This window comes from Perognathus longimembris, chromosome 10, assembly GCF_023159225.1.
Source record: "Perognathus longimembris pacificus isolate PPM17 chromosome 10, ASM2315922v1, whole genome shotgun sequence".
NCBI lineage: Eukaryota > Metazoa > Chordata > Mammalia > Rodentia > Heteromyidae > Perognathus > Perognathus longimembris.
In genome coordinates this window covers 69,443,241-69,467,802 of record NC_063170.1, presented here as the reverse complement: position 1 = coordinate 69,467,802, position 24,562 = coordinate 69,443,241, and the positions used below count along the sequence as shown (strand labels likewise).

Genomic DNA, 24,562 nt, shown 5'->3' with positions numbered 1-24,562 from the left:
AGGCCCAGGACCCTTCCGTGGCATCTCTACCACCTCGGTGGTCAGCTCAATCTGTGGCTTCCAGCATGTAGCAGCTACTCAATCATGTTCACTAATGTAAACGAAAGTAAACGGAGATAATGGAGAGTGAACAAGAGAAATGGGGTGAAGGTGCATTGGTTTCCACAAGCCAAGCTCATCTTGGGCCTGGTTATCCAGCTGTCATTAGCCCACGTGAACCAATGATGGGAAATGACCAGTTTTTTTTTTTTTTTTTGCCAGTCCTGGGCCTTGGACTCAGGGCCTGAGCACTGTCCCTGGCTTCTTCCCGCTCAAGGCTAGCACTCTGCCACTTGAGCCACAGCGCCGCTTCTGGCCGTTTTCTGTATATGTGGTGCTGGGGAATCGAACCTAGGGCCTCGTGTATCCGAGGCAGGCACTCTTGCCACTAGGCTATATCCCCAGCCCCGAAAATGACCAGTTTTAGACTCTGGATAGCAGTGACAATGACATAACCTGAAATTAAAGTTTTAGTCATCCAATAAGCCTTGCTCCGTTAGGATCTGTCTCTGGGCTGAGCCCCAGTTAACTCTTGTGTCCTGGCTAGAAGTGTCTACAGACCTCTACCACACTCCATGCTGGGGGTTCACAGTGGCAGAGTGTAACAAACGCAGTCAGTCCTTTTCTCAGAGATGGGGTGACCTGTGCCACTTCCATGTTGTGAAATGCCTGGTGTCATTTTTGTTTTATTTTACTTTTTTTTTGTCGGTCATAAGGCTTGAATTCTGGGCCTGGGTACTGTCCCTGAGCTCTTCACCTCAAAGCTAGCGCTCTACACAGTGTCACTTCCAGTTCCTGGCTTTAGGTTTTTTTTTTTGTTGTTGTTGTTTTTGTGGTGGTGGTAGTGGGTCTTGAACTCAGGGTCTTAAGCTCTTGCTTAGCTTTTCCTGCTCAAAGCTAGCCCTCTGCCACCCCTCCATCTCTGTTTTATTGCTGGTCTACTGGAGAGCAGGGTCTCATGGACTTTCCTCCCCCCAGCTGGCTTCGAACCACCATCCTTAGATCTCAACCTCTTGAGTTCTTAGGATTACAGGTGTAGTCACCAGCGCCTGGCGCTGGCATACATTTTAAGAGGTAAATATGCCATTGTGATGATGCATTTTACCGTCTTTGTCTTTCTTTCCTTGTGGGGCTGAGGATCAAATGCAGGGCCCCCTCCTGTACACCAAGCAGAGACCCTGTCACTGAACAAAATCCCCAGTCCACTGACGATGTGTTTTAAATGCTTCTATTCAACAAATGCCTTTGTGTTCACAATCCACACCTGAAAGCACAATGCAAATCTGGGATGTTCTTTACAAGATAATTAAAGGATTTGAAGATGTAACTCTTGGGTGTGGCTGACAGTACATTTCGAAGATGGCTGCTGCAGTAGCTGAGGTGGGGACTGTGTGTGTGTGTGTGCGTGTTCCTCTGACCAGGATGGGCTTGCAACTCCCTCATCCAGCGACAGGTGACTTGACTGTGCTGCTTCTGCCTCGTCTGTGGAGCTCTGGGGCCCGTGCAGAGGGTCTGTTAGCCTGGAGACCACGGTGCTGCCACGTGCTTTCTGCCTTTATTCTGGTTGGTATATTCACTGTGACCTTGTTTGGGGGAGAATCACATGTGTTAAGACCTTTCCAAAGCCATGCAACCCTCCTAGAACCTCTGCGGAGCCATCCACATAGGTGGGCAGGCCCACTGTGAAATAGCTGGGGGACCAAAAAGTAGAACCTGGCCAGCCCTCCCCCTCCCTCCTTCCTCTTGTTTGCTTGCTCCTTCGCACTAAGGGGTTCCTGCGTGATGAGGCAGATGCTCTACTACTGCTTGAGTCACTCCGCCAGCCTCTCTTTTCATTGGCCATTTTCAAGACACGGACTCACAGACGTGAGGGCAGTCTGGCAGGTCCCCTGCTTGATCACCAGGCTGATTCGGCTGATCCAGCCGCCCGCGCGGGTATCCCCCTCACCACTGCAGGGGTGTCCCTCTGAAGCCGTACGTCTGTTTGAAGAGGATGACCATCCTCCACAGGGAAGGAGGTCAAAGCTGTACAGGTAGCTCAATTCTCCTGCTGCAGCCATCAAACATGCTCTGGAGATAGGGTTTCCACGTCCCTGGCTGGCCTGGACTGCTGCCACCTATTTGTGCTCCATCCCACTGGGATAACAGGCAGGTACGACCACACCTAGCTGCTGCTTGAGAGGAAGTCTCTGGATCATCTTTGCATCGCGACTGTGATCTCTGGGTCTCTACCTCCCAAGCCACTAGTACTGCAGCACTGCGCCCGCCCCGCGCCCCCACTGAGCCTGGCTTCTCTTGGTATCTTGTTTGTTGTTCATGGCGTCACCCTGCACTTCAGGGAAGCACCCGGGGCAGGTGCTGGCCCTGGAAGGGGCTCTCCAGGTCTCCTTCCTCCCAGAGCCAGATACATGGGTTGTGCTGGGGGCAGAGCAGTCATTCTAGACGTCTCGCCATGCGCCCAGTAGAGAGCTGCCGCTGCAATGACTGGGGGGGTGTGAGGGGTAGGGATGGGGAGATGCAGGGGTGGGCAGGTTGTGGGGTAAGGGTGGGGACATGTCTGAAAGAGCAGCCAGAGACTGGTGGCTCCCATGGGAGGGAGCTGGGCCTCCGAGCCCCCAGTGTCCTCCTCTGCTCTCCGACAGCACCTCAGCCACCAAGCAGCGATTCAAGGGTAAGCCCACGGGGAGTTCCGGCACAGAGTGCACAAGGCCCGCAGCCCCAGTGGGGTTGTGAGGCTGGCTGCTTGGGGAATGGAATGCTCGGGGCACACAGGGGGTTGGATGAGATGGAAGTTCAGAGGCTGACTCCAAAGTGCAGGAAACGTGCATTCATCATGGACTTGGGGCTGCTGCCCGGAGAGGAAGGTGGTACCAGGGAAGCTTGTCCACGGACCAGGGATTTACAGCAGGGAAAAGTCACCAGTCGCCGAGTGGCTCTGGGTTCCACACCCCCGCCAGGGTGTGAGGAGAGGGGGCATCAGGCAGGGCTGGTGAAGTGTTGGGGGGGGGGGGGCGTTAGCAGCAAGGCATGTCTTTTAGCAAATGGAAACCCTCCTGGTGGGAAGGAGAGGCTTTCCGGGAATGAGTGTGGAAGGCAGACTGCAAGGGCTGGGTGGAGGCGTGCAAGTGGAAATGAAGTGCCGCGTACACCACTTGGGGATGAGTTTGGCCCCAAGAGGGAGAGATTAGGGTGATAAGTGGAAAAGACATTTAAAAGGATTAGGGTTTTCCTTCTTTTAGACCGGATGTGTTAGTCTTGTCTTCAGAAGCTGTAACAGGATCCCTGAGGCTGGATACTTGACCAGGAGAAGAGGTTCAAGCGTATGGCTAGCCTCTGTGTAGCTCCGGTGAGCACCTCCGCCCACTGTGTCCCAGTGGCAGCACCACGTGTGACAGCAGTCCGTCCCAAGGCCAGACCGGAAGCCAGGGCGCAGCTTTGTTCTTTTTTTTTTTGTTTGTTCATGGGGCTTGAACTTAGGGCCTGGGTGCTGTCTCTGAGCTTTGTTGCTCAAGATCAGAACTCTGCCTCTTGGAACCACTCAGCGCCACTTCCGGTTTTCTGGTGGTTAACTGGAAATAAGTCTCATCGACTTCCCTGCCAGGCCAGGGCTGGCTTCGAACTGTGATCCTCAGAGCCTGGATTACAGGTGTAAGCCATCAGCACCCAGCTTGTCTTTTTTTAAATAATAACCAGGGTCCTGGGTAGTGTGCCAGTGCACACTCTGGGATTTGTGGGGGAGGAGGAAGAATGGAAGAGGAACTGGGGTACATGTACTCAGGGTGGTACCTCCAGTGACCTAATTGCCTCCCACTTGTTCCCATCTCTTAAACGTTGCACCACCTCCAAAGCCTGCAGCGTTGGGGGCTACATTTCCAGCAGCACAAGAACCTCTGGGAGATGCATTCAGATGGTCTCGGGCCTGCGGCACGGCACGGGGTGGCCTAGCCCTGCGGGGCAGAAAGCAGTGAGTGGGGGAGATGTGGGAGGGGGTGGGGAGGGGTGCCCCGAGCAGCCTGGAGGGGATCTGAGGATGCGCCGCCCTGCCCACTTCCCCTCAAAGGCTGGAGAGGTGTACTCCCTCTCCCCTGCAGTGATGGGAGCTGGGACTGGAGCCTGTACCAGCCCTGCTGTGTGGAGAGGCCGGGGGAGGAAGTGTTTTCTCCCCAGGAGCTGCTGAGGCGCAGGGCAGAGGGCCTGGAGCCAGACTTCCCGCGGGAGGCGAGAGGAGCCAGGGGAGGCAGTGCACTGGGCCCCCTCAGCCCTCAGGTCTACTTGGGCGTCTGGAAGTGGGGCTGCCTAGGGGAGCAGGGCCTTGCAGCTCAGGAGCTGGAGCAGGAGGGAGGCTACTAGGGAGAGTTGGCCAGGCCCAGGGTCTAGCCGCTGAAGGTCTGGGTAGTATGCCAGTGCGTTCTCTGGGACTTGTGGGGGAGGAAGAATGGAGGAGGAACTGGGGTACAACTCTTTCCCCATCTCCCAGTCTCCTTCCCCTTCCTCCTCCCGCCCCCCCCCCCCATAGATGGTTTAATTTTCCCTCCAGGTTAGTTTTGTTTTAAAGTGTTGACTGGGTAACTCCCTCAAATAGTTTAAAAACTTATCATGGTTGCCTATGACCATGTTTCTTGTCCCCCAGATATATTTAAAACTAGAGGTCAATGTTGTCCTATTTAGCAGAAAGAAGCATACTATTCATACTGTTTATAGTTCTGCTTTTGTGGTATGAGATTAGAACTCAAGGCCTCTTTCTTGCTAGGTAGGTGCTCTATCACTTGAGCCACACCCCAGCCTAATTTTTGGTGTCATTCCTGGACATCTTTCTGTATCAGTACACTGTCTCTTCCTACTGCTGTTTTTTGGGGGTATAAGTGTATCTGCAGGATAAATTCTGAGGGAGAATTCCTGGGACAAAAGATATGTGCATTTATAAGGTTGATATTGTGAACTGACTTCTAGAGATTGTTCCAGTGTATAGGCCCCAAGTTATTTATAATAGCACTTGTATCTTTTTGTTTTGGTGCCAGAACTGGGACTTGAACTTAGGGCCTCAAGCTCTCAGCTTTTTTTTTCTTTTTTGGCTCGAGGCTCTTTTTGCCAGTCCTGGGGCTTGCGACTCAGGGCCTGAGGCACTGGCTTCTTTTTGCTCAAGGCTAGCACTCTACCACTTGAGCCATGGCACCACTTCTGGCTTTTTCTGTATATGTGGTGCTGAGGAATCAAACCCAGGGCTTCATGCATGCTAGGAAAGCAGTCTACCGCTAAGACAGATTTCCAGCCTCCTCAAGGCTAATTATCTACCACTTGAGCACTTTGCTGGTTAATTGCAGAACTGAAGGGTCTCCATGATCTGTCTAAGCTGGCTTCAAACCTTGATCCTCAGATCTCAGCCTCTAGAGCAGCTAGGATTACAGGAGTAAGACACCAGTGCTTGGCTCCGTCTTAATATTTAACAGCTTAATATTAACTAGCTAATCTGCACATGACACCATAGCACAGTTGGCCACCCCAAGTATGAGGAGGGTCGGGCCATCTGCGTGGCTGGAGGGGGACTGCTGTGAGGCTGGACATCTCCTTCAGATCTCCCCTTTTCTTCTCAGCCCAGGGAGGTTTTGGTTAGCAATCTCCAGCCCAAGAACTGTTGGCTGTTTCCCAAACATACCATCCTAATCACACCTCTGTGCTCTGGTCCACACTGCTCCCACCCCCCGCCCTTCACTCCTTCCCTTCTCACTTCTGGAAAATTCCCACTCATCCTTTGACGAGCTCTGCCCTCCACGGAGGCTTTCCTGACCCGATATGGTAGAGCAGGTAACTCCCTCCCTCCGCTGCGTGCCAGCCCTATCACCTGGTGGAGTAATTGTTTATTTACATGGCTGTCCCTCCCAGCACCCAGCCCAGGCCGGCCCACACTCCCAACCCATCTGTGACTAAAATTAAACTCCTGAGAGAGAGAGGATGGCATGGAAAGGCCAAGGCGTGGGTATCACACTGCATACGACTGTCCGCTTTCCACCCGGCCAGCCTCATCTCCTCCTGGCCCCGTGCTGTCACACCGGCTTCTACTTCTGTCCCACATCACGGCCCGGGCCTGTGCTGTTCCACGAGCTCCGAGAGAGGATGCTCTTCAACCCGGCTCCGCGGCCTTCCTGCCTCTGGAACCTGAAGGTACCACTTCCCACCGCCCCGCTCCCAGCTAGCTCCCCCACGGGTCGACGCCCACCCCCCGGAGGGCGGGGCAATCCCACGGGACGGCGGGTGGTCCCCGGCTGCTGGGCTCGGGGCGCCGATCTCCACTCTCCCGGCTGACGTGGCTCACCTCGTCTGCGGGGCTCGTCCGCGGCGGTGCGTGTGGGCGCGCGTGGCGTCGCGTGACGCGTGGGGAGGCCCGGTGGGCGTCCGGAGGGCGCACGCTTCGGCCCGGCTGGCAGGGACTTACTGTTTTCTCCCACAGGGATTTTTATTGGGATGTAAGCGAGCGTACAGGAGAGTTCGCGCCTCGGGTTTCGGCGCGGATTCAGGGAGCCCCGCGCGGGTGAGGTGGGGGGGTCCCCACGTGACCTGCGCCCCCGCCCCGGGTGACCCGACTCCGCGCGGTCCGCGCCTCCAACGACTGCATGCACCCCCTCCCCGGTCCTCCTCCGAGGCCTCTCCGGGCAGCTCCGGCCCTGCTCGCCCCGAACCCGGCCTCCGAAGTGGGGTGCGGGTGTCGGGGGGGGGGCCCCGCAGCGCCCCGGGAATCCAGGCCCAGGGGCCCCGCGGACCCGGCGCCGGCGCGGCCACGGGGTGGGGCGCGCAGGCCTCCGCGCCCGGCGGGGCACCCCCTTGCGGGGAGCGGCGCGACCCCCGCGGGGCGGCCGGGCTCGGGCTCGCGACCGGCTCGGGAAGCCGGGGCTCCGAAATGGCGGCCGCGGGGGAAGCCGGGGCCACGCCCCCAGGGGGCGGGGCCCGCGTCCGGGCCGGAGCAATCGATGCCCGAGCCGAAGCGCGGCCCCCGGAGAGCCGGCGCACGGCGGCGGAGGGCCGGCGGCTCCGCAGGTCGGGAGGAGGAGCGCCGAGCGCAGCGCTCGCCAGCCGGGGCCGCTCGAGCGAGAGCGTCTTCATCGCGGGCGCCGAGGCCGCCATCTTAGATGGCGGGAGTCAGCGGGGAGCGAGCGTGAGGCGTGAAGAAGGCTCTTCCGCCGCTGTCGCTGGGCGCCCCGCGAGGGCCAGCTGGCCGGGCTTTGGGGCGCGCGCCCTGGGGCGCGGGGCGCGAGCGCGACGATGCGGGGCCTTCCCGGGGCCCCGTCCCCTGGGCTGGGGACGCGCTTCATGTGACCGCCCCCGGTTCCCTCGCCTGCCGCGGGGAGGAGCGGCCCGGACGCCGCCGGGGGACGACCGGACGCGGGGTGGCCGGCTCCCCCAGGTAGGCGGCGGGGGGGGGGGGGGCCGGGCCTGGGCCGCGCGGGCCGGGCGGCGGGTCGCGCGCGGCCTGGCCGCTGTCACCCCGGGCGGCGCGGGCCGGGCGGGGGGCCCGGGGCCCCGCGTCATGGCCGGCGAGCCCGGTTCCCACGTCGCGGCTCGGGTTTCCTCGTGTGTCGCGGGAGCGGGCCGGGGCCCGGCGCGCGTTCCCCGGTGTGGGCGCCGGGCAGGCGCCCGAGCCGCCCCTCCGCGGTGTCACGCGGGTGGCGGGGCTCGGCGCCCCCCTCTTTTCTTTCTTTCTTTCTTTCTCCCTCCCCTCTCCGGCCGGTCGCAGGACGGGGGCCGCCCGCGCCCGTGACAGCCCGCCGGGGAGGAGCGCCGGGGCCGCGGGCCGCACGCCCGCCACAAAGGCGGAGGGCCTCGCTCGCCTCGGCGTCCCGCGCCCGTGGGCTCCGACCCGGAGCGGCCTCGGGGTGGGTGCTGGGGGGGCGAGGCGCCGCGGAGCCCCGCGCCGTGGGGTCGGGGCGTGGGGAGAGGCGAGACGGCCGGCCCCATTCATCGTTTGCCGTCTCTCCGGGGCGCTGGCGGTTCTTCTCCTTTCCCTGGTGGGAGGAAGGCGAGCATCCCCCTCCCCCCCCGGGGTGGCCGCGGTGCCCTCCTCGTGACCCGGGCTGTTTAGGGGGCGCGTTGGCGGCTCCGTTTCGGCCCGCCGGGCCCCGGGGAGCCGCTCCCCGCGGGGTGTGAAGACAATGCGGCTCGTCGAGCTTGGCCCATCCTGGGTCTGGGGAAATGTAGAACCGCCCGCTTTGCCCGGGGTGGGGTGGAGGGAGCCCGCACGCCACGGGGGCTGGGCAGTGACCCGTGCTCGCCCACCGGGTGAGGTCCAGGGCGGGGCCTCCTCAGCCGAGGGGGCAGCTGGTTCCGAGGCTAGGATGAGGTTGGGGAGCAGCAAGTCATTTGGGGGGGTCTGGGGAGCAAATGATGAGACAGCAGCGTCTAGGAGAGAGTGCTGTCAGTTGTCTATCTTGACGGTTGTGTTGAGCTGGTTGACTTAATTGGGCTTTCTTTCAAATGAGTGTTCACTCTTGGCCCCTGTTGATAACCTCCCCTTCCCCATGATGTTAGAGCGGATAGAATTCAAGATTTATTTTGTTTGTGACTAGGGGCAGGGCTCAAATGGTTGGGAGTCTGCCTAGCAAGGCAGGCAGACTCAAAGGCCAGTAAAGGGGGTGGGGTGGGGTGGGGTGAAGGTTAAACCCCGTTAATGTTTTTGCTAAGTGTTTCATATCAAATATTTTGGACCCTATCCGTATTTTTACAGAGCCCTTCAAAAAGTCTTCCTGCTCACAAATAACGTTAGCTGTAAATTTAATACTCTCTACTAGTGCTGAATTTTAAATGACGCTTGACTATGTAAGGCATGCTTCCCAGCATATAGAAATTGACGGATTTTATCACATGAAAAATTGTAGCATGGAAGTATTTACAATTAACATATATAGTTACCCGTGCCTTTGGATTAACTCCCCAGCTTCTAAATCTGTTACAAGGTTTATGAACATAGTGTTCCTAAAATAGCCTTTGTGATTAAAGTTTATGCCAGTGATTATTGTGATGTTGAAGGACTTCCACAGGCAGTTCTTAAAGCTTTTCTTCTTAGATTTTGATGACTGTATGCCACTGAAGAACATTGAGATTCTTTTGACTTTTTTTATTCTTATCACTTCAAGAGCTAAGCTGTTTAAAATCCAACAGAAACATTTGACCCAGTGGAACACTGGATTCTTGGAAAAATAAACCTGTTACTGTTTCTGTTCTAAAAGCTTATCTTTTAGGTATGTGGTGTTTTTGATTATAAATTGTAGTGGGATTGTTAAAGTCTTGTCAATAGTGGAAAAATCTATGTGCATTTGAAATAGGAAACTAACCGAAATAAGTCTGACTATATTTTAAGGGATTTGGTTTTGCAGAAAAATAAAAAAAGCAAATGAAGTGTCTAAACACTGAAAGAATGCTATTGTACTAAGTGCTCTAAACCTAGCTGCTTTTATCTTAAAATATGCTACTTGTTTGCTCCGAAGATTCAGTAACCACTTTATACTTTTTGGAAGTTAAATTTGACTTTTGCAGAAGCACTAGGTTTGTTTTATTTATTTGCCAGTCCTAGGCTTGAACTCAGGGCCTGGGCACTGTCACTCAGTTTGTTTTTCTCAAGGCTAGCACTTTACCCCTTCAGCCACAGCAATACTTCTGGTCTTTTCTGTTTATGTGGTACTGAGGAATTGAACCTGGGGCTTCATGCATGCTAGGCAAGCACTCTACCACAAAGCCACATTCCCAGTCTGGGTTTATCTTTTTATTTTTATTTTTTTGCTGGCCTTGGGGCTTGAGCTCAAGGCTTGGGCTTTGTCCCTGAGCCTCTCTCTGCTCAAGGCTAGTGCTCTACCACTTTCTCCACAGCACCATTTCCAGCCTTTTCTGTTTATGTGATAGAGTAATCAAACCTAGGCCTTTATGGATAGTAGGCAAGCACTCTATCACTAAGCCACATTTCCAGTCCCTAGGCTTATTTTTGAAGTGGAATATATAATTAGTAACTTCAAATTACTATTTTAAGAAGTGTATTAGTAAATGTATGGCTCTTCTACATTTACATTTCAGATAAAACAGTAACTTATCTAAAAATAGAAAATAGTGTTTCAGAAGGACTCCTTTTGTTTGCATGTTAGGAGTATAATAGAGCATACATAGTAATCCTGATTTGGGGAGGAGCTTGCTAGCCAGACTGCATGCTTTAATGTTGACTTGCCTAAGAATATTTTAAATATTGTCTTTGAAAGGCAGTGAACTAATGTGACAGTGAGGAGGGAGGTTTATGAAACTACAAATCAAGCTTTTTTTTGTTTTTTCTTGGCCAGTCCTGGGCCTTGGACTCAGGGCCTGAACACTGTCCCTGGCTTCCTTTTTGCTCAAGGCTAGCACTCTGCCACTTGAGCCACAGCGCCACTTCTGGCCGTTTTCTGTATATGTGGTGCTGGGGAATCGAACCCAGGGCCTCATGTATACCAGGCAAGCTCTCTCGCCACTAGGCCATATCCCCAGCCCCACAAATCAAGCTTTGACGTGAAAAGTTTTTTACTTTCAGTTGGGAAGGTCGTGGAAGTCATTTTTTCAAAATAAGGTTTGGCTGGAAAGTTGTTTACCTTGACTAAATTAATTGAAATTTGGTTCTTTTAGAAAAAAGTTGTTTAGATCTTTCACTTTTTGGTATGCATGTGTATTATAATTGCTCATTTAACTGGGTTCAAAGTATGATACTAGATACCTGTGTCACATGATTTAGTTGATTCTTCTGGTATAGGGCTAAACTATGTTCTCTGTAATCTTCATAATAGTAATGGATGGGTACTCTACTCTGGCCTTAGGAGTTGTGAGTATAAACTCCTTGATTACATGCTAAAGTTTTCACTTATAATTTTTAGTGTTTGAGCCATTTTGTTATATTCCCTCTTCTACTAGATAGAATTACTTGTATAGCTTTCAGTAACTTTTTTTCCCCAGTCCTGGGATTTGAACTCGGTCTGGGTGCTGTCCCTGAGCTTTCGTCCTCAAGGCTAGCGCTCTATAACTTCAGCCACAACCTCACTCATAGTGGATTTTTAAGTGTTTAATTGGAGATGAGAGTTTCAACAAACTTTCCTACCCAGCCTGGCTTTGAACTGTGATCATCAGATCTCAGCCTCCTGAGTAGCTAGTATTACAGGTGTGATTCACCAGTGCCCAGCTAGCTTTCAGTAAAATTGTTGTGAGGCAGTAATGTGGGAGTCTGAACTCAGGGGCCTCATGCTTGGTTCTATTACTTGAGCCACATCCTCAGCTTTTTTTTTTTTTTCCTTGTAGCTTGTTTTTTCAGGTAGGGTCTAGAGCTTTTACCTAGGCAGGCTTTGAACTTTGATCCTCTTACATATACTTCCTGAGTAGCTGGGATTGCAGGCATGGGCCACAATACCTAGCTTTTTTTTTTTTTTTTTTTTTTTTTTGGTCAGTCCTAGGGAGCCTTGAACTCAGGGCCTGGGCACTGTCCCTGAACTTCTTTTTGCTCAAGGCTAGCACTCGACCACTTGAGCCACAGCACTACTTCCAGCCTTTTCTGCTTATGTGATACTAAGGAATTGAACTCAGGGCTTCATGAATCCTAGGCAATCACTCCTCTGCTAAGTCACATTCCATGCCCCTGTTTTTTTTTTGTCTTTTTTTTGAGACTGGATCTTGATGACTTTTGCCCAGGCTGGTCTTGAACTGAGATTATCCTATCCCTTTTAAGTAACTAGAATACAGGCAAGTGCCATCACAAGAAGCTACTCTTAATGATTTCATGATTTTAGTTAATTTCAGATATGTTTGTCTTCTAGAATTACTTACAGAATTTGCCATTTAAGAAAAATGTCAAGAGGGTGTTGTGTGGTTTTTTTGTTGTTGTTGATTTTGGCTTAGGCTATCTGAAGTTTCATTGGCAAATGACTTACAGAATGTGTTAATTGGCATCGCATTCCAATCAGTATACATAGTATTTCTGAAGAACACTTGACACATAGTTTTATTTTTAGATCAGATTCTGAAGGTTTTTACTGGGTGGAGGCAAACAGTCTTGAAGGTAGTTTAGAGTTTTTAAATCTTGGGGATTTAGAAATTGTTTACAACGTTTTTTATACAGCAGGCAGCGAAGCAGCAGGCAATGGTGGTCAGTGTTTTAATGGAACCTGACGTGTCTATTGCTTCCTAGGACCCTTGTGTGTGCTGTGCAGGGCTCTTCTTTCCACCTGTTATATTTAATTTTTGTTGGCTGTCTCCAATCAACAAAATGCTGCACTGAAGGAGTTGCTCAAGTGGAAGATCATCAGCTAGGAGCAAAAAAAGCCAAGTGAAAGCTTGAGGCTCTGAGTTCAAGCCCCAGCACTGGCACCAAAGAAACCCAAACTTTATAACTGGTCTGGTGGCCCATGCCTGAAATCCTAGCACTGAGAAACCTAAGTAAGGTTTGTGAATTTGAGACAAGTTTGGATAACTTAGCATGTCTGACTTAAAAAAAAAATATTGTTGGGTACTGGTGGCTCATTCCTGCAATCCTAGCTACTCAGTAGGCTGAGAATTTATAATCCTGGTTCAAAGCCAGCCTGAGCAGGAAAGCCCATAAAACTCTTAGCTCCAATTAATGATCAAAGAGGTGGAGCTTTGGCTCAAGGAGTAGAGCACTAACCTTGAGAGGAAAAAGTTAAGGTACAGCGCCCAGGCCTTGAATTCAAGCCCCAGTATTTACTGATGAGCTCCCCCCCTCCCCTTGCAAAAGAAAGTTTCATTTACAACTGAAGTAAATGAAGTAAAATGTCCAACAATATTAAAATGACCAAACCACAACACAGCCACTTGATATGAGATACTGTGCTTTGTTTCATATGGCATACATGAAGCATTTATGACATGAAAAATGACAATCATGAAATAATGTTTCTGGAATGGCTGCACTTATGTTTTAAAAAAAAAACCACCCAAAACTTGGTACTGGGGACTATTATTCAGGATTGGTTGACAGTACAACCTGGATGGACCTTAAACCTTGTGCTTAATGAGAGAAGCTAGGACAGAAAACCACGTGTTACATTTAATTTATTTGAGATATCCAGAATGAAATCTCAAGAGATAAAAAGTAGACTGGGAACTGGAGAAAGTGGGGAATGAGCTGTAATATGACAGGGATTTCTTTTTGGTGTGTTGAAATGTTCCAAAATAGATGTGGAGGTGGATATACAACTGTGAAAATAATAAAAGCCATTGAAGTACATATTGTCATTCATTCATTCATTCATTCATTGGTACTAAGGTTTTTTTTTTTTTTTCTTTTTGTTTTTTAATCTCAGGGCCTGTGCTTGCTAGGTAGGCTCTGTACTACTTGATCTGTGCTCCTAGCCCTTTTTTTACTTCAGATATTTTCAGGTAGGGTCTTTTTCTTTTGGGCTTGAGCTCAGGGCCTGGGCACTGTCCCTGAGCTTCTTTTTGTTCAAGGCTAGTACTCTACCCCTTGAGCCAATGCTCCACTTCTGCTGGCACTTTTGGTAGTTTATTGAAGATAAGAGTCTCACTTTATTGCCCAGGCTGGCTTTGAGCTCCCATCCTCAGATCTCAGCCTCCTAAGTAGCTAGGATTATGGACACCTGGCAGGTGTTTTTTCCTTTTTTTTTTTTGGCCTGGGGTATTCTCAGACCTACAGTCTCTCACAAAGCTAGGATCGATCACAGGCACTCACCACCTTACTGAGCATATTGATTGAGACAGCCTCCATAACTTTTTTTGCCCTTGCTGCTATTCTTCAGATCGCTACCTCCTGAGGGTTTTTTTTTTTTTTTTTTGCCAGTTCTGGGCCTTGAACTCAGAGCCTGAGCACTGTCCCTGGCTTCTTTTTGCTCAAGGCTAGCCCTCTGCCACTTGAGCCACAGCGCCACTTCTGGCTTTTTCTCTATATGTGGTGCTGAAGAATTGAACCCAGGGCTTCATGTATATGAAGCAAGCACTCTACCAACCACTAGGCCATATGCCTAGTCCCTAGCATTGTTATTTGTATAAGTAATATAGTTAACAATGGTACAAAATATGGAGGATTGAAGAAAATTATGTTCTACAGAGTCATTCTGCCTTCTTTGTTCACCAGTGAGTTACCCGACATTCTCTCATTTTCTCTCTGTTTTTGTTTGGAATTTGAACTTGGCCTCATGCTCTCAGGGCAACTTGCTGTATCACTTGAGCCTTGCTTCTAGCCCTGTTTTTTTTTTTTTTTTTTGCCAGTCCTGGGCCTTGGACTCAGGGTCTGAGCACTGTCCCTGGCTTCTGTTTTGCTCAGGCTAGCACTCTGCCCCTTGAGCCACAGCGCCACTTCTGGCTGTTTTCTGTATATGTGGTGCTGGGGAATTGAACCCAGGGCCTCATGGATACGAGGCAAGCACTCTTGCCACTAGGCCATATCTCCAGCCCTCTAGCCCTGTTTTTATTTATTTATTTATTTATTTTTGAGATGTGGTGTCACTATGTTCTGGCTGGCCTCTAGTTTATTATGTAGCCCAGGCTGGCCTCAAGCTCACCATCCCCTTGCTGTTTTAGTGCTGGTCCCGGGGCTTGAACTTGGCCTGGTTGTGGTCCCTTAGCTTTTGTGCTCAAGGCTAGTTCTACCACTTTGAGCCACAGCTTCACTTTTGGCCTTTTGGTGATTAATTGGAGATAAGAGTCGCATGGACTTTGCTGCCAGGGCTGGCTTTTATCCTCAAATTTATGTTCTGATTAGCTTGGACCCCGGTGCTTCTGTTCATATTCCCTGAGTAGTTGGTTTGACAGGCACATCTGTAATGGCCAGCTTTATCTTTTTTCAGTTGGTTGAAATGGGGTCTAGAGAACATTTGCATGGGCTGATCTTGAACTAGGTCCTCTCTCCTGAGTTTATAAGCATGAACTATTGTCCTTGGCGTGTAATAGGGTTCTTATGTATTCTATTTTATGATAACCCAAGAATATTCTCCCTGAAATCTTGTAAGAGTCTTCATTGCCCACCAGAAAAAGCATACATTTCTTTCTTATCTGCATCTTGCCTCATACTATTTTTAGGAGTTAGTATTCAAAAGCTTTTCTTTTGGGCAGTGCTGGGGGTATGAACACCGGACTTCTCCTTTTTTTTTTTGTCTGTCGTGGAGCTTGAATTATTGGCCTGGGCGCTGTCCCTGAACTCTTCAGCTAAAGGCAAGAACTCTACCACTTAAACCACAGTGCCACTTCCAGTTTTCTGGTAGATAAGTCTCTTTCCTGCTTGGGCTGGCTTTGAACCATGATCCTCAGATCTCAGCCACCTGAGCAGCTAGGATTATAGGCGTGAGCCACCAGGCCGGTTTTATTTTTGTTTTTTGGATATAGAGTATCACTACATTCAGGCTGGTCTCTAGCTTATTGTGTAGCCCAGGCTGGCCTCAAACTTATCATCCTCTTGCCTTAGTCTCCCAAGTGCTGAGATTACTGGTATGTCCTGGCTTGCCCCCCCTTCCAAAGCTATATTCATTTTAAAAATAAAAATTTATTGTTATTAAGGTGTTATTATAGAGGAGTTACCATTTCATAAGTCAAGCAATGAATGCAAAATTTTTTTTTTGGACAGTGTCACCCTGCTATTTTTAAAAGTGCTATGTTCAAGTTACTGTGTTTGGTGTAGGATGAATTTGGCAAGTTGTACCTACAAGGACCTTATCTACCGAAAGAGATTTCTACACTTTCATCTGTTCCTCTTTAAAGAGCCATTTCAAAACCATCTTCTAAAAGGTTATTTCCTGGTCGTTTGCTCTTCTTTCTCCTTATTACTCTTTCTAAATGTCCTTGGGCCCTTCCTGAGCTCTTTGCATTTCTTCTTTTATGGCCTTTATTGTGTAGTCATTTGTAAGCCTGTCATCCCCTTGGATTATATGTTCCAATCAGTGCCGTCAGTGCCTTCTGCTTGATGTAATTTCTGTTTGAGATGCTGAGGGACCGAGCTGTGTATTTCAGTGAAAGTGCTGGATCTTTGTCCCAGCACTACTAGGTTTTATTAGACCTTAAATGGTTTGTGCAAAACTTTTAATACTTTGCACTGTAGATTTTGTAAGTAAAGTTTTATTAAATTATTTGTTTACCTTTCTTCTCTTAGAGGACTGTTTCAAATACTTTTTAAGGCTTAGGTTAATATAGAGCCTGGCTTCAGATTACAGCCCAGTTTGTTGAATGTAAGGTGCTAAACAATGTTTATTGTGTTGAATCCCCTCCCCCCCCAAGTCTTTTGTCTAGACTTAAGCTCCTTAAAGGTGGAGCCTATTAGTATCTACAGTTCTTAAAACCTTATCTTGCTTACACAACAAACAGTTGAGCTGAGCGGGTGGGTGGATTTTCTGTCATTTTGTGTGCTATCTGTCTCTTGATCTTTCCATCTTGCTTACCCCCTTCCTCCCTTTTTCTCATACACATACATAGTTTATGTAGTAAAAAGATACTGAGAACTTTACCATTTAGGATTAGTGGTAAGAATTACCTCACACTTGGCTCTCTGAGTTGTATTGCCAACTCCTGGAGGACATTGGCCTGCTTCACAGCTTACTAATTGAGTCAAGCAGCTCTGGCTGGCCGGGCAACCTCCTGCATCTGTAAGGATGGGACTCTGCACAGAGGCAACTTTTTAACTGGAGAGAATCTTCTGCCTTGCTCGACCTTAGTTGTGAGAGCAGAGGTAGTGACCTTTGTTGACTAGTATTAACTACCTAGTGGACAATGTAGAATAGGTCCTTAGGCTTTGTGTATGTGAGTGGGAGTTAAAATATATATAACAAATTTTGCCATTTTAACCATTTCAGTTGTACAAGTCAGTGGTGGTAGGTGTATTCACAGTGCTTTGTCATCACTATCACTGTTCTCTGTTTCCACAGCCTTTTCATCACCCAGAACTCACCTTGTTTGGCACTGTTTGCTCTGACCTGTTATCCTAACTATTCATGAGACATATCTGAGGATCCTGGCTCAAAGCCAGACCAGGCAGGAAAGTCCATGATACTCTATCTCCAATTAACCATGACAAACCTGGAAGTTGTGGTATGGTTCAAGTGGTAGAGTGCTAGCCTTGAGCACAAAAGTTCAGGACAGCCCCCAAACCTTGAGTTCAAGCCCCAGGATAGGCCAAACAAAACAAAAACAAAAACTTCCCCATTTACTCCTAACCCTTGGTAATTCTGTGGTGGCTTTCTCTGACTTTTCCTGTTTCAGACACTTCAAAATAAAATACTGTAATATTAGTCTTTCTGTCCGGCTGATTTTGTCCATTGATAGTATGTATCAGTACTTCTTTTTGTAGCTAAGTACTGTTTCACAGATATACCACATTTTGTTTGTTCATTTGTCAATGGGCATTTGGTACTTACATCTTCTGGCTGATTTGAGCAATGCTGCTGTGAGCATTGGTGTATAATAATGTGGAACAGAAAGTGGGAACTCAAACATGTATTACATGCCAATGTCCCAGCTAGTTAAGATGAATGAAGTACCTGGATGTTTTTGCTTTTCCTCCTTCTTCATTCGGTATATAGCCATTTTAAAACTATTGTTACCTGGCCATCAGAATAATCACCTCTAAACCATGTTTTATTGCACATTTATATTTTGGTACTGGTGTTGATGTTGTACTTTGTAGTGGATTATTCCTTGTAAAATTAGTCATTGAGGCTGGGTGCCAGTGGCTCATGTCTGTAATCCTTGCTACTTAACTGACTGAGATCTGAGCATCTCAGACCAAAGTCAGCCTGGGCAGAAAAGTTGGCAATATTCTTACCAATTAACCAGCAAAAATGCAGGACTGAAAGTGTGGCTCAAGGGGTAGAGTACAGCTGTGAGCAAGAAAATCAAGTGAGAGCCCCAAGGCCTCAAATTCAAGCCCCCCAGTATTAGCACTGAATAAATAAATGAATGATATTAGTTGCTGCCTAGATGGAGAAACTGCCTGATTTGAAGGTGAGAAGAAAAGCTTTGAGTTATAAACAGTTCAGGAGCTAGGCACCAGTGGCTCATGCCTGTAATCCTAGCTGCTCAGGAGGCTGAGGTTTGAGGATCACAATTTGAAGCTAGCCCAGGAAGGAAAACCCATGAGACTCTTACCTATAATTAAACACAGAAAAAGTTGAAAGTAGTGCTGTGGTTCAAGTAGTAGAGTGCTAGTCTTAAGCAAAAGGAGCTCAGGGCCAGTGCCCAGGCCCAGTGTTCAAGCCTGCCAGGACTGGCAAAAACAAACACCCCCAAATCAGTTCAGGGCCGGAGTAATGGCTCAAGTGGACCACCTGACTAGCAAGTTCAAGGCCCTGAGTTCATTCCCCAGGACTGCTAAATAGTTTACATATTGAATATGAAAAGAATGAGAAACATTTTTGTGGTGAGTTAAAAAATGAAATTTGATATGTTTTACTGTGGAAGTGATCGTTTTAGTGTAGTTTCTGAGCTAGCTCACTTTAAACTTACTATAAGTTTCACATTTAAAATACTAGACTTTCCGAAGCCTAGGTGGCTTTTCCTTGCTGATGTTTGGAAGGATAGAGTGGCACATTTCTTGTGGTGGTATGCTGGCCAGTCAGCTGATGCGGTTACCAGTTTGTGGCCAGAAGTTGAGAAAAAGCAGTGAGGAAACTCAAAATATTGACACACATGAGATTACCCCTGTGGATTGGTTGGGAGACTGTAGTGTAAGCATTTTGCAAGCTGCACACATTGTTGTGCCTGAGCGAGGAGGAAGTATTTGAGCAGTTTGTGTTTGAGTCCTCTACCTCTGGTTTTGTGAACAATTGAATTAAAGGGCCACAACTGGGTATGATGGCACATTCTTACAATCCCAGCACTTAGGAGGCCAAGGCCTGGAGGATTTTGGGTATAAGATCAGTGTGGGATATATAGGCAATTCAAGGTGAGCCTGGCAAGACCCTATATCCCTCCACCCTCCAGAAGAAAAAAAAAACACAAACCTCCCCTTTAAAATAAGTTTGGCATGGTCTTGAAAGTGATGACTCAGTCTTGTCAGATGAACCAAGGCCAGACTAAAGGAGGAATAAATACAAGGGAAATCACAATACAATTTTTATTTAGCTAAATATTTTGTATTTCCACCCCCCCCCATACTTGCTGTGCTTTTAATCCATAAGGGAATAGGTTCCAGTAGCTCAGGCTCCTTCCCATTGCCCTCACAGCACATCTGGAACAACAGGTTTGCATTTCAGTTAAAACTCAGGTACTTTTCTCTTTAACTTCTTTTCTTTTCTCTCCCCCCCCCACTTTCCCTTCCCTTCTTCCCTTCCCTTCCTTCACTCCCCCTCTCTTTTCCTTCCTTCTTCTTTCTTTTCTCTTTCTCCTCCCTCCCTCCTTCCCTACAGTTGGGCATGCTAGGCAAGATACTTGGGAGCTACTTCCCCTCCTCCCTGTCGTCCTTACTTCCTCCTTGTCATTTTTCATAGAAAAGGAAATTATCTTCGTTCTTAGAATGGTTAATATGCTAGTACGCATATTAATTCTCTTGGCTAGAATCTTGCCCTTAGCTTGTTTCTGACAGTGCTAACAACATGCTGAGTAATGTTGTAAACTTGTAGTTTGCAACATTATATGTTTCTAGTTTTGCCTTGGTACCATGTCATGCATTCCTTTTGAACAGGATCTGGCTATTTCCTTGATGGCTACAATATCACTTTTTTTTTTTTTTTTGGTGCCAGTTCAGGGGCTTGAACTCAGACTCAGGGCTTGTGCATTATTCCTGAGCCTTTTTCTCAAGGCTGGCACTCTACCACTTGAGCTACAGTGCTATTTCTGGCTTTTTCTGTTTAAGTGGTGCTGAGGAAATGAACCCAGGGCTTTCATGTGTGCTAGGCAAGCACTCTACTGCTAAGGCACCTTCCCAGCCTAGTACGACCTTTCTTACAGCTCTCTATACATGTGACCTCTAGAAGGCCTCTCTCCTCTTTTCCTCTGTTGGTCAGTTTGGTGAGGCAGTGGAAGATGTTGATTCCCTCTGCAAAGAATTCATGATGAGATTTTTTTCTTATTGTTTATTGGTGTCAGTCCTTGGGCTAGAACCCAGGGCTTAGGTGCTGTTCCTGAGTTTTTTCATTCACTGCTAGCACTCTACTAAAGCCACAGCTTCACTTCTGGCTTTTTCGTGGTGGATTGGTGATAAGAGTCTCATGGCCTGTTTATGTTTGAACTGGGATCCTTAGAACTCAGCCTTCTTGAATAGCTAGGATTACAGATGTGAGCCACTAATGCCTTAATTAAATGCTTTTTAATTTACTAACAATCTTAGCCCTCTCATTATTGATTTCAAGTGGCTGTGATTATAGGTGTGAGTCACTGCCCTGGACCTCAATTTTATAATCTTCTGATTTATCAGAAAGACATTTACAGTGCTAGAATTTTCCTCCTTCGGCTGCTTCCTTTTCCTTCCTCTCTTCAGTATCTCCTTTTCCCTTTTTTCTCCCCTCCTCTCCTCTGATTTTAGAATGAGATTTTATAATGTCTCAAAAAAGTGTATAAATATGGGCTGGGGATGTGGCTTAGTGGTAGAGTGCTTGTCTGGCATGTTTAAAACCCTGGATTTGTTTCCTTAGTACCACATAAACAGAAAAAGCCAGAAATGGCACTGAGGCTCAAGTGGTAGAGTACTAGCCTTGAGGAAAAAGAAGCTCAGAGACAGTGCTCAGGCCCTGAGTCCAAGCCAAAGGACTGGCAGAAAAAAAAAGTGTAGAATCTATATGGGGAGATTTCTGTAAGTAATATGAGAGTTAAATAAGGTCACATAGTTGGTCTGTACTTTGGAAACAGGGACTTAATATTTGGAATAGAGTAACAGTGTTTAAGACTTACCAGTAGACTGGTACAGCCCCAGGCTGGAGGTTTAAGGGTGATCCAAAAGAGTTCCTAATTTATTACAATATAGATTTGTAATTGCTAACCAATAGAATCTCCATGGCTTATATAGAGATGCTACTTACCATTTCATGCTAACACTTTGTGCTCTCCTCATGTAGTAATTCTAACATTCTGGGTGCAGCAGGGTGGCTCACATTTGTGATCCCAGGACTGGAAGATGGAGGAAGGAGGATCAAGAGTTCAAGGGCATGGGGCTGGGGATATGGCCTAGTGGTGAGAGAACTTGCCTCGTATACATGAGGCCCTGGGTTCAATTCCCCAGCACCACATATACAGAAAACGGCCAGAAGTGGCGCTGTGGCTCAAGTGGCAGAGTGCTAGCCTTGAGCAAAAAGGAAGCCAGGGACAGTGCTCAGGCCCTGAGTCCAAGGCCCAGGACTGGCCAAAAAAAAAAAAAAAAAAAAAGAGTTCAAGGGCAGCCTAGGTTATTTTGTGAGATGGACTAAAAGAACAAGCTGTGAGGCTTGGGAACTTAGTGGTAGAGTACTTGCCTAGCATGTGCTAATTCTAGACTTGATTTCTAGCACTGCAAAAAAGAATAGGGTTGGGGGGGAGGGCTGGGGTTTAATTCAGGGCCTTATGCAGGCGCATTATCACACGAGCCATGCCTCCAGCCCCATGCATCTTCTTTTTCTTTTAACAGTGTATGCTCATACTTGGGTTTGAACTTTCATGCTTTTTCATTCTGAGCTCTCTACCACTTGAGCCATGGCTCCACTTCTGGCTTTCTGCAGGTCAGCTGGAGATAAGTCTCATGAATTTGTCTGTCTGGGTTAGCTTCAAAACAGGTTTTCAGATCTCAGTCTCCTGAGTAGCTAGGATTACAGGTGTGAGCCATGGGTGCCTGGCAAGCCCCATTAATGTTAAATTTAGACAAATGATGTTTAAAAATACACATCTTAGTGGACTTGGTGTTGCTGTTTATTTTGAGCAGGCTCTCCTTATATAGCCCAGATTGGCCTTAATCTCATAATCCTCCTACCCCAGCCTTCTTATTGCTAGGATTACAGGTGGTGTGCCCCCATCAGCTACTTTATAGTGTGTTTAAATTTGCATTTGTTGCCAGGTACAGACTTGAAGTTCTTGTTACCAGTTCCCCCCCCCTCCCCCCACACACCTTTTTTTGTTTCTAAGCCAAAGAGATACTCAGAGCAGCCAGATAATATTACAACAGGATTTTAACTCTAGGGCAGTGCCCAGTTATTTTTGATGTATAAGAATTCCTTTGTATTGCTTAACATCCAGAATTAATGAGTCATGGCTTGTGGTTCAGCAGTGTTCTAATTACATGAATATTTATTTTATCTAACCTATATTTATTACTACCTCTAGGGAGAAAAGTTTGGGAATGAAGATAAAGAATGGCAGTGTTGGGCTTGGAATGCGGGTTAGTGGTAGAGTACTTGCCTAGCATGTATGAAGCCCTGGGTTTGTTTATTTGTTTTGCTTTTTTTTTTTTTGGCCAGTCCTGGGCCTTGGACTCAGGGCCTGAGCACTGTCCCTGGCTTCTTTTTGCTCAAGGCTAGCACTCTGCCACTTGAGCCACAGCGCCACTTCTGGCCATTTTCTGTATATGTGGTGCTGGGGAATCGAACCCAGGGCTTCATGTATACGAGGCAAGCGCTCTTGCCACTAGGCTATATCCCCAGCCCATTTGTTTTGCTTTTGTTGCCAGTCCTGGGGTGTGGACTCAGGGCCTGAGCACTGTCCCTGGCTTCTTTTTGCTCAAGGCTAGCACTCTACCTCGTGAGCCACAGCGCCACTTTCAGCTTTTTTCTGTATATGTGGTGCTGAGGAATCGAACCCAGGGCTTCATATATATGAGGCGAGCACTTTACCACTAGGCCATATTCCCAGCCCTGAAGCCCTGGGGCTTCAGTACCACATACACAGAAAAAGCCAGAAGTGCTGTTGTGGCTCAAGTGGTAGAGCACTAGCCTTGAGCACGGAGGGGCTCAGGGACAGAGCCTAGGCCCTGAGTCCAAGCCCCATGACTGACACACCAAAAAAGGCAATGTTTGAGGTCTTGGGTTCAACACAGCATATATGCACATATGGGTTACATACACACACAAAAGATGACAGGAAATTTGTAGACTCTTCATTGTATTTCTCTTGAAATCCTTATCCATTTGCTGCCAATTGTGATATTTGTATCAATAAAAGGTTATATTTTTGGTATTTAATTGTTTAATGGATATGAAGTACAGCCACATTAGAAAAAAAACAAATTTGACGGTCTGGGAATATGGCCTAATGGCAAGAGCGCTTGCCTCCTACACATGAAGCTCTCGGTTCGATTCCCCAGCACCACATATATGGGAAACGGCCAGAAGGGGCGCTGTGGCTCAGGTGGCAGAGTGCTGGCCTTGAGCGGGAAGAAGCCAGGGATGGTGCTCGGCAGGCCCTGAGTCCAAGGCCCAGGACTGGCCAAAAACAAAAAACAAAAAAACAAATTTGACTAAGAATACATTTAAATTCTTTAGGAAGGAAGCAAAAATCTTTTAAATTTGAAGAAAAATTTAGGTTGCTTCTGATATATAAGATACAATGTATATTTTTCATAAACAGGTTTCATATAAACAGGTTTATTTATAAGCAGTATCTTACAAAGTAGTATAATAGTAACATCATTAAGTAATGTTTCAGGTCCAAATCTATATTTAAATCTAAGTATAATAGAACTTAGAATTCTAATTTAAATTTGAATAATTTATTCCTCTTCAATTATCATAGATCTTTTTGAATTTTACTTTTTCTTAATCTACAAAAGGGACAAGGGGGTGCCTCATGCCTGTAATCCTAGCTACTCAGGAGGCTGAGATAAGAGGATGGTGTTTGGAGGCCAGTTTGGTAGACAAGTCTTGTGAGAATCTTTTTTTTTTTTTTTTGGCCAGTCCTGGGCCTTGGACTCAGGGCCTGAGCACTGTCCCTGGCTTCCTTTTGCTCAAGGTTAGCACTCTGCCACTTGAGCCACAGCGCCACTTCTGGCCGTTTTCTGTGCTGGGGAATCGAACCCAGGGCCTCATGTATATAAGGCAAGCTCTCTTGCCACTAGGCCATATCCCCAGCCCGCTTGTGAGAATCTTATCTCCAATTAACCATTCAAAATTTGGGAGTGGAACTGTGGCTCAAAGTGGTAGAATGCTAGCCTTCAGCAAAAGGACTCAGGGTCAGTGCCTCAGCTAAGAGTTCAAGCCTGGCAAAGAGAGGGGGGAAGGGGGAGGGGGAGATGGAGAGAGGGAGAGGAGACTTAGATGTGCGTGGCCCCTTTTTTAGTTGTACTTTTTGGTTTTGAATAGGATCCCTTGTTTTTGCCTGGGGCTGTCTTCAGACCATCATATGCTTACCTAGGTCTACCATGTAACAGGAATCACAAGTGTGTACCACCCCACAGGGCTTGGTTAAGATGGAGTCTTGCTGACTTTTTGCCTGTGCTGGCCTGAGTAGCTTCCTGAGTAGCTGGGGTTACAGGCATGAGCCATGTTGCCCAGCCCTCCAATCACTTAAAATGATATTGTAAATATTAATAGCTATTTTTTTCCTTTTTGGTAGTAATAGGTTGGAACTTGGCCTCATGCTTGTTCAATAGGTGCTCTACATGTTTTGCTGTCTTGAGCTATATCAC

The 24,562-nt window shown here is 48.0% G+C and overlaps 2 protein-coding genes across 2 annotated transcripts in view; one reads left to right on the top strand and one right to left on the bottom strand.

Moving 5' to 3' along the window:
* Positions 1–1,083: 1,083 nt before the first annotated feature.
* Positions 1,084–7,155, bottom strand: LOC125357952 (translation initiation factor IF-2-like). The gene is made up of 3 exons (XM_048354785.1): positions 6,907–7,155; positions 6,350–6,854; positions 1,084–1,622 (listed from the first exon to the last, which is right to left on the bottom strand). Exons 1-3 carry the CDS (start codon positions 7,153–7,155, stop codon positions 1,555–1,557), a joined length of 822 nt encoding a protein of 273 aa, XP_048210742.1. The 3' UTR covers positions 1,084–1,554.
* Raf1 (Raf-1 proto-oncogene, serine/threonine kinase) overlaps positions 7,124–24,562 on the top strand; it is a 43,655-nt gene continuing 26,216 nt past the window's right edge. The window contains exon 1 of the mRNA XM_048356292.1: positions 7,124–7,435. The gene's annotated coding sequence lies outside the window, so the exon portion shown is untranslated. The remainder of the gene's footprint in view (positions 7,436–24,562) is intronic.

Excerpts from the sequence above, each read along its gene's own strand:
- LOC125357952 (XM_048354785.1), bottom strand. The coding sequence starts at position 7,155 with ATGGCGGCCTCGGCGCCCGCGATGAAGACGCTCTCGCTCGAGCGGCCC. Across the intron at positions 6,855-6,906 it reads AGCCCCGGCTTCCCGAGCCG|GGGGTGCCCCGCCGGGCGCG; the intron begins GTCGCGAGCCCG and ends GCTCCCCGCAAG. Across the intron at positions 1,623-6,349 it reads GGACGAGCCCCGCAGACGAG|GTCACAGTGAATATACCAAC; the intron begins GTGAGCCACGTC and ends CCCCCAAACAAG.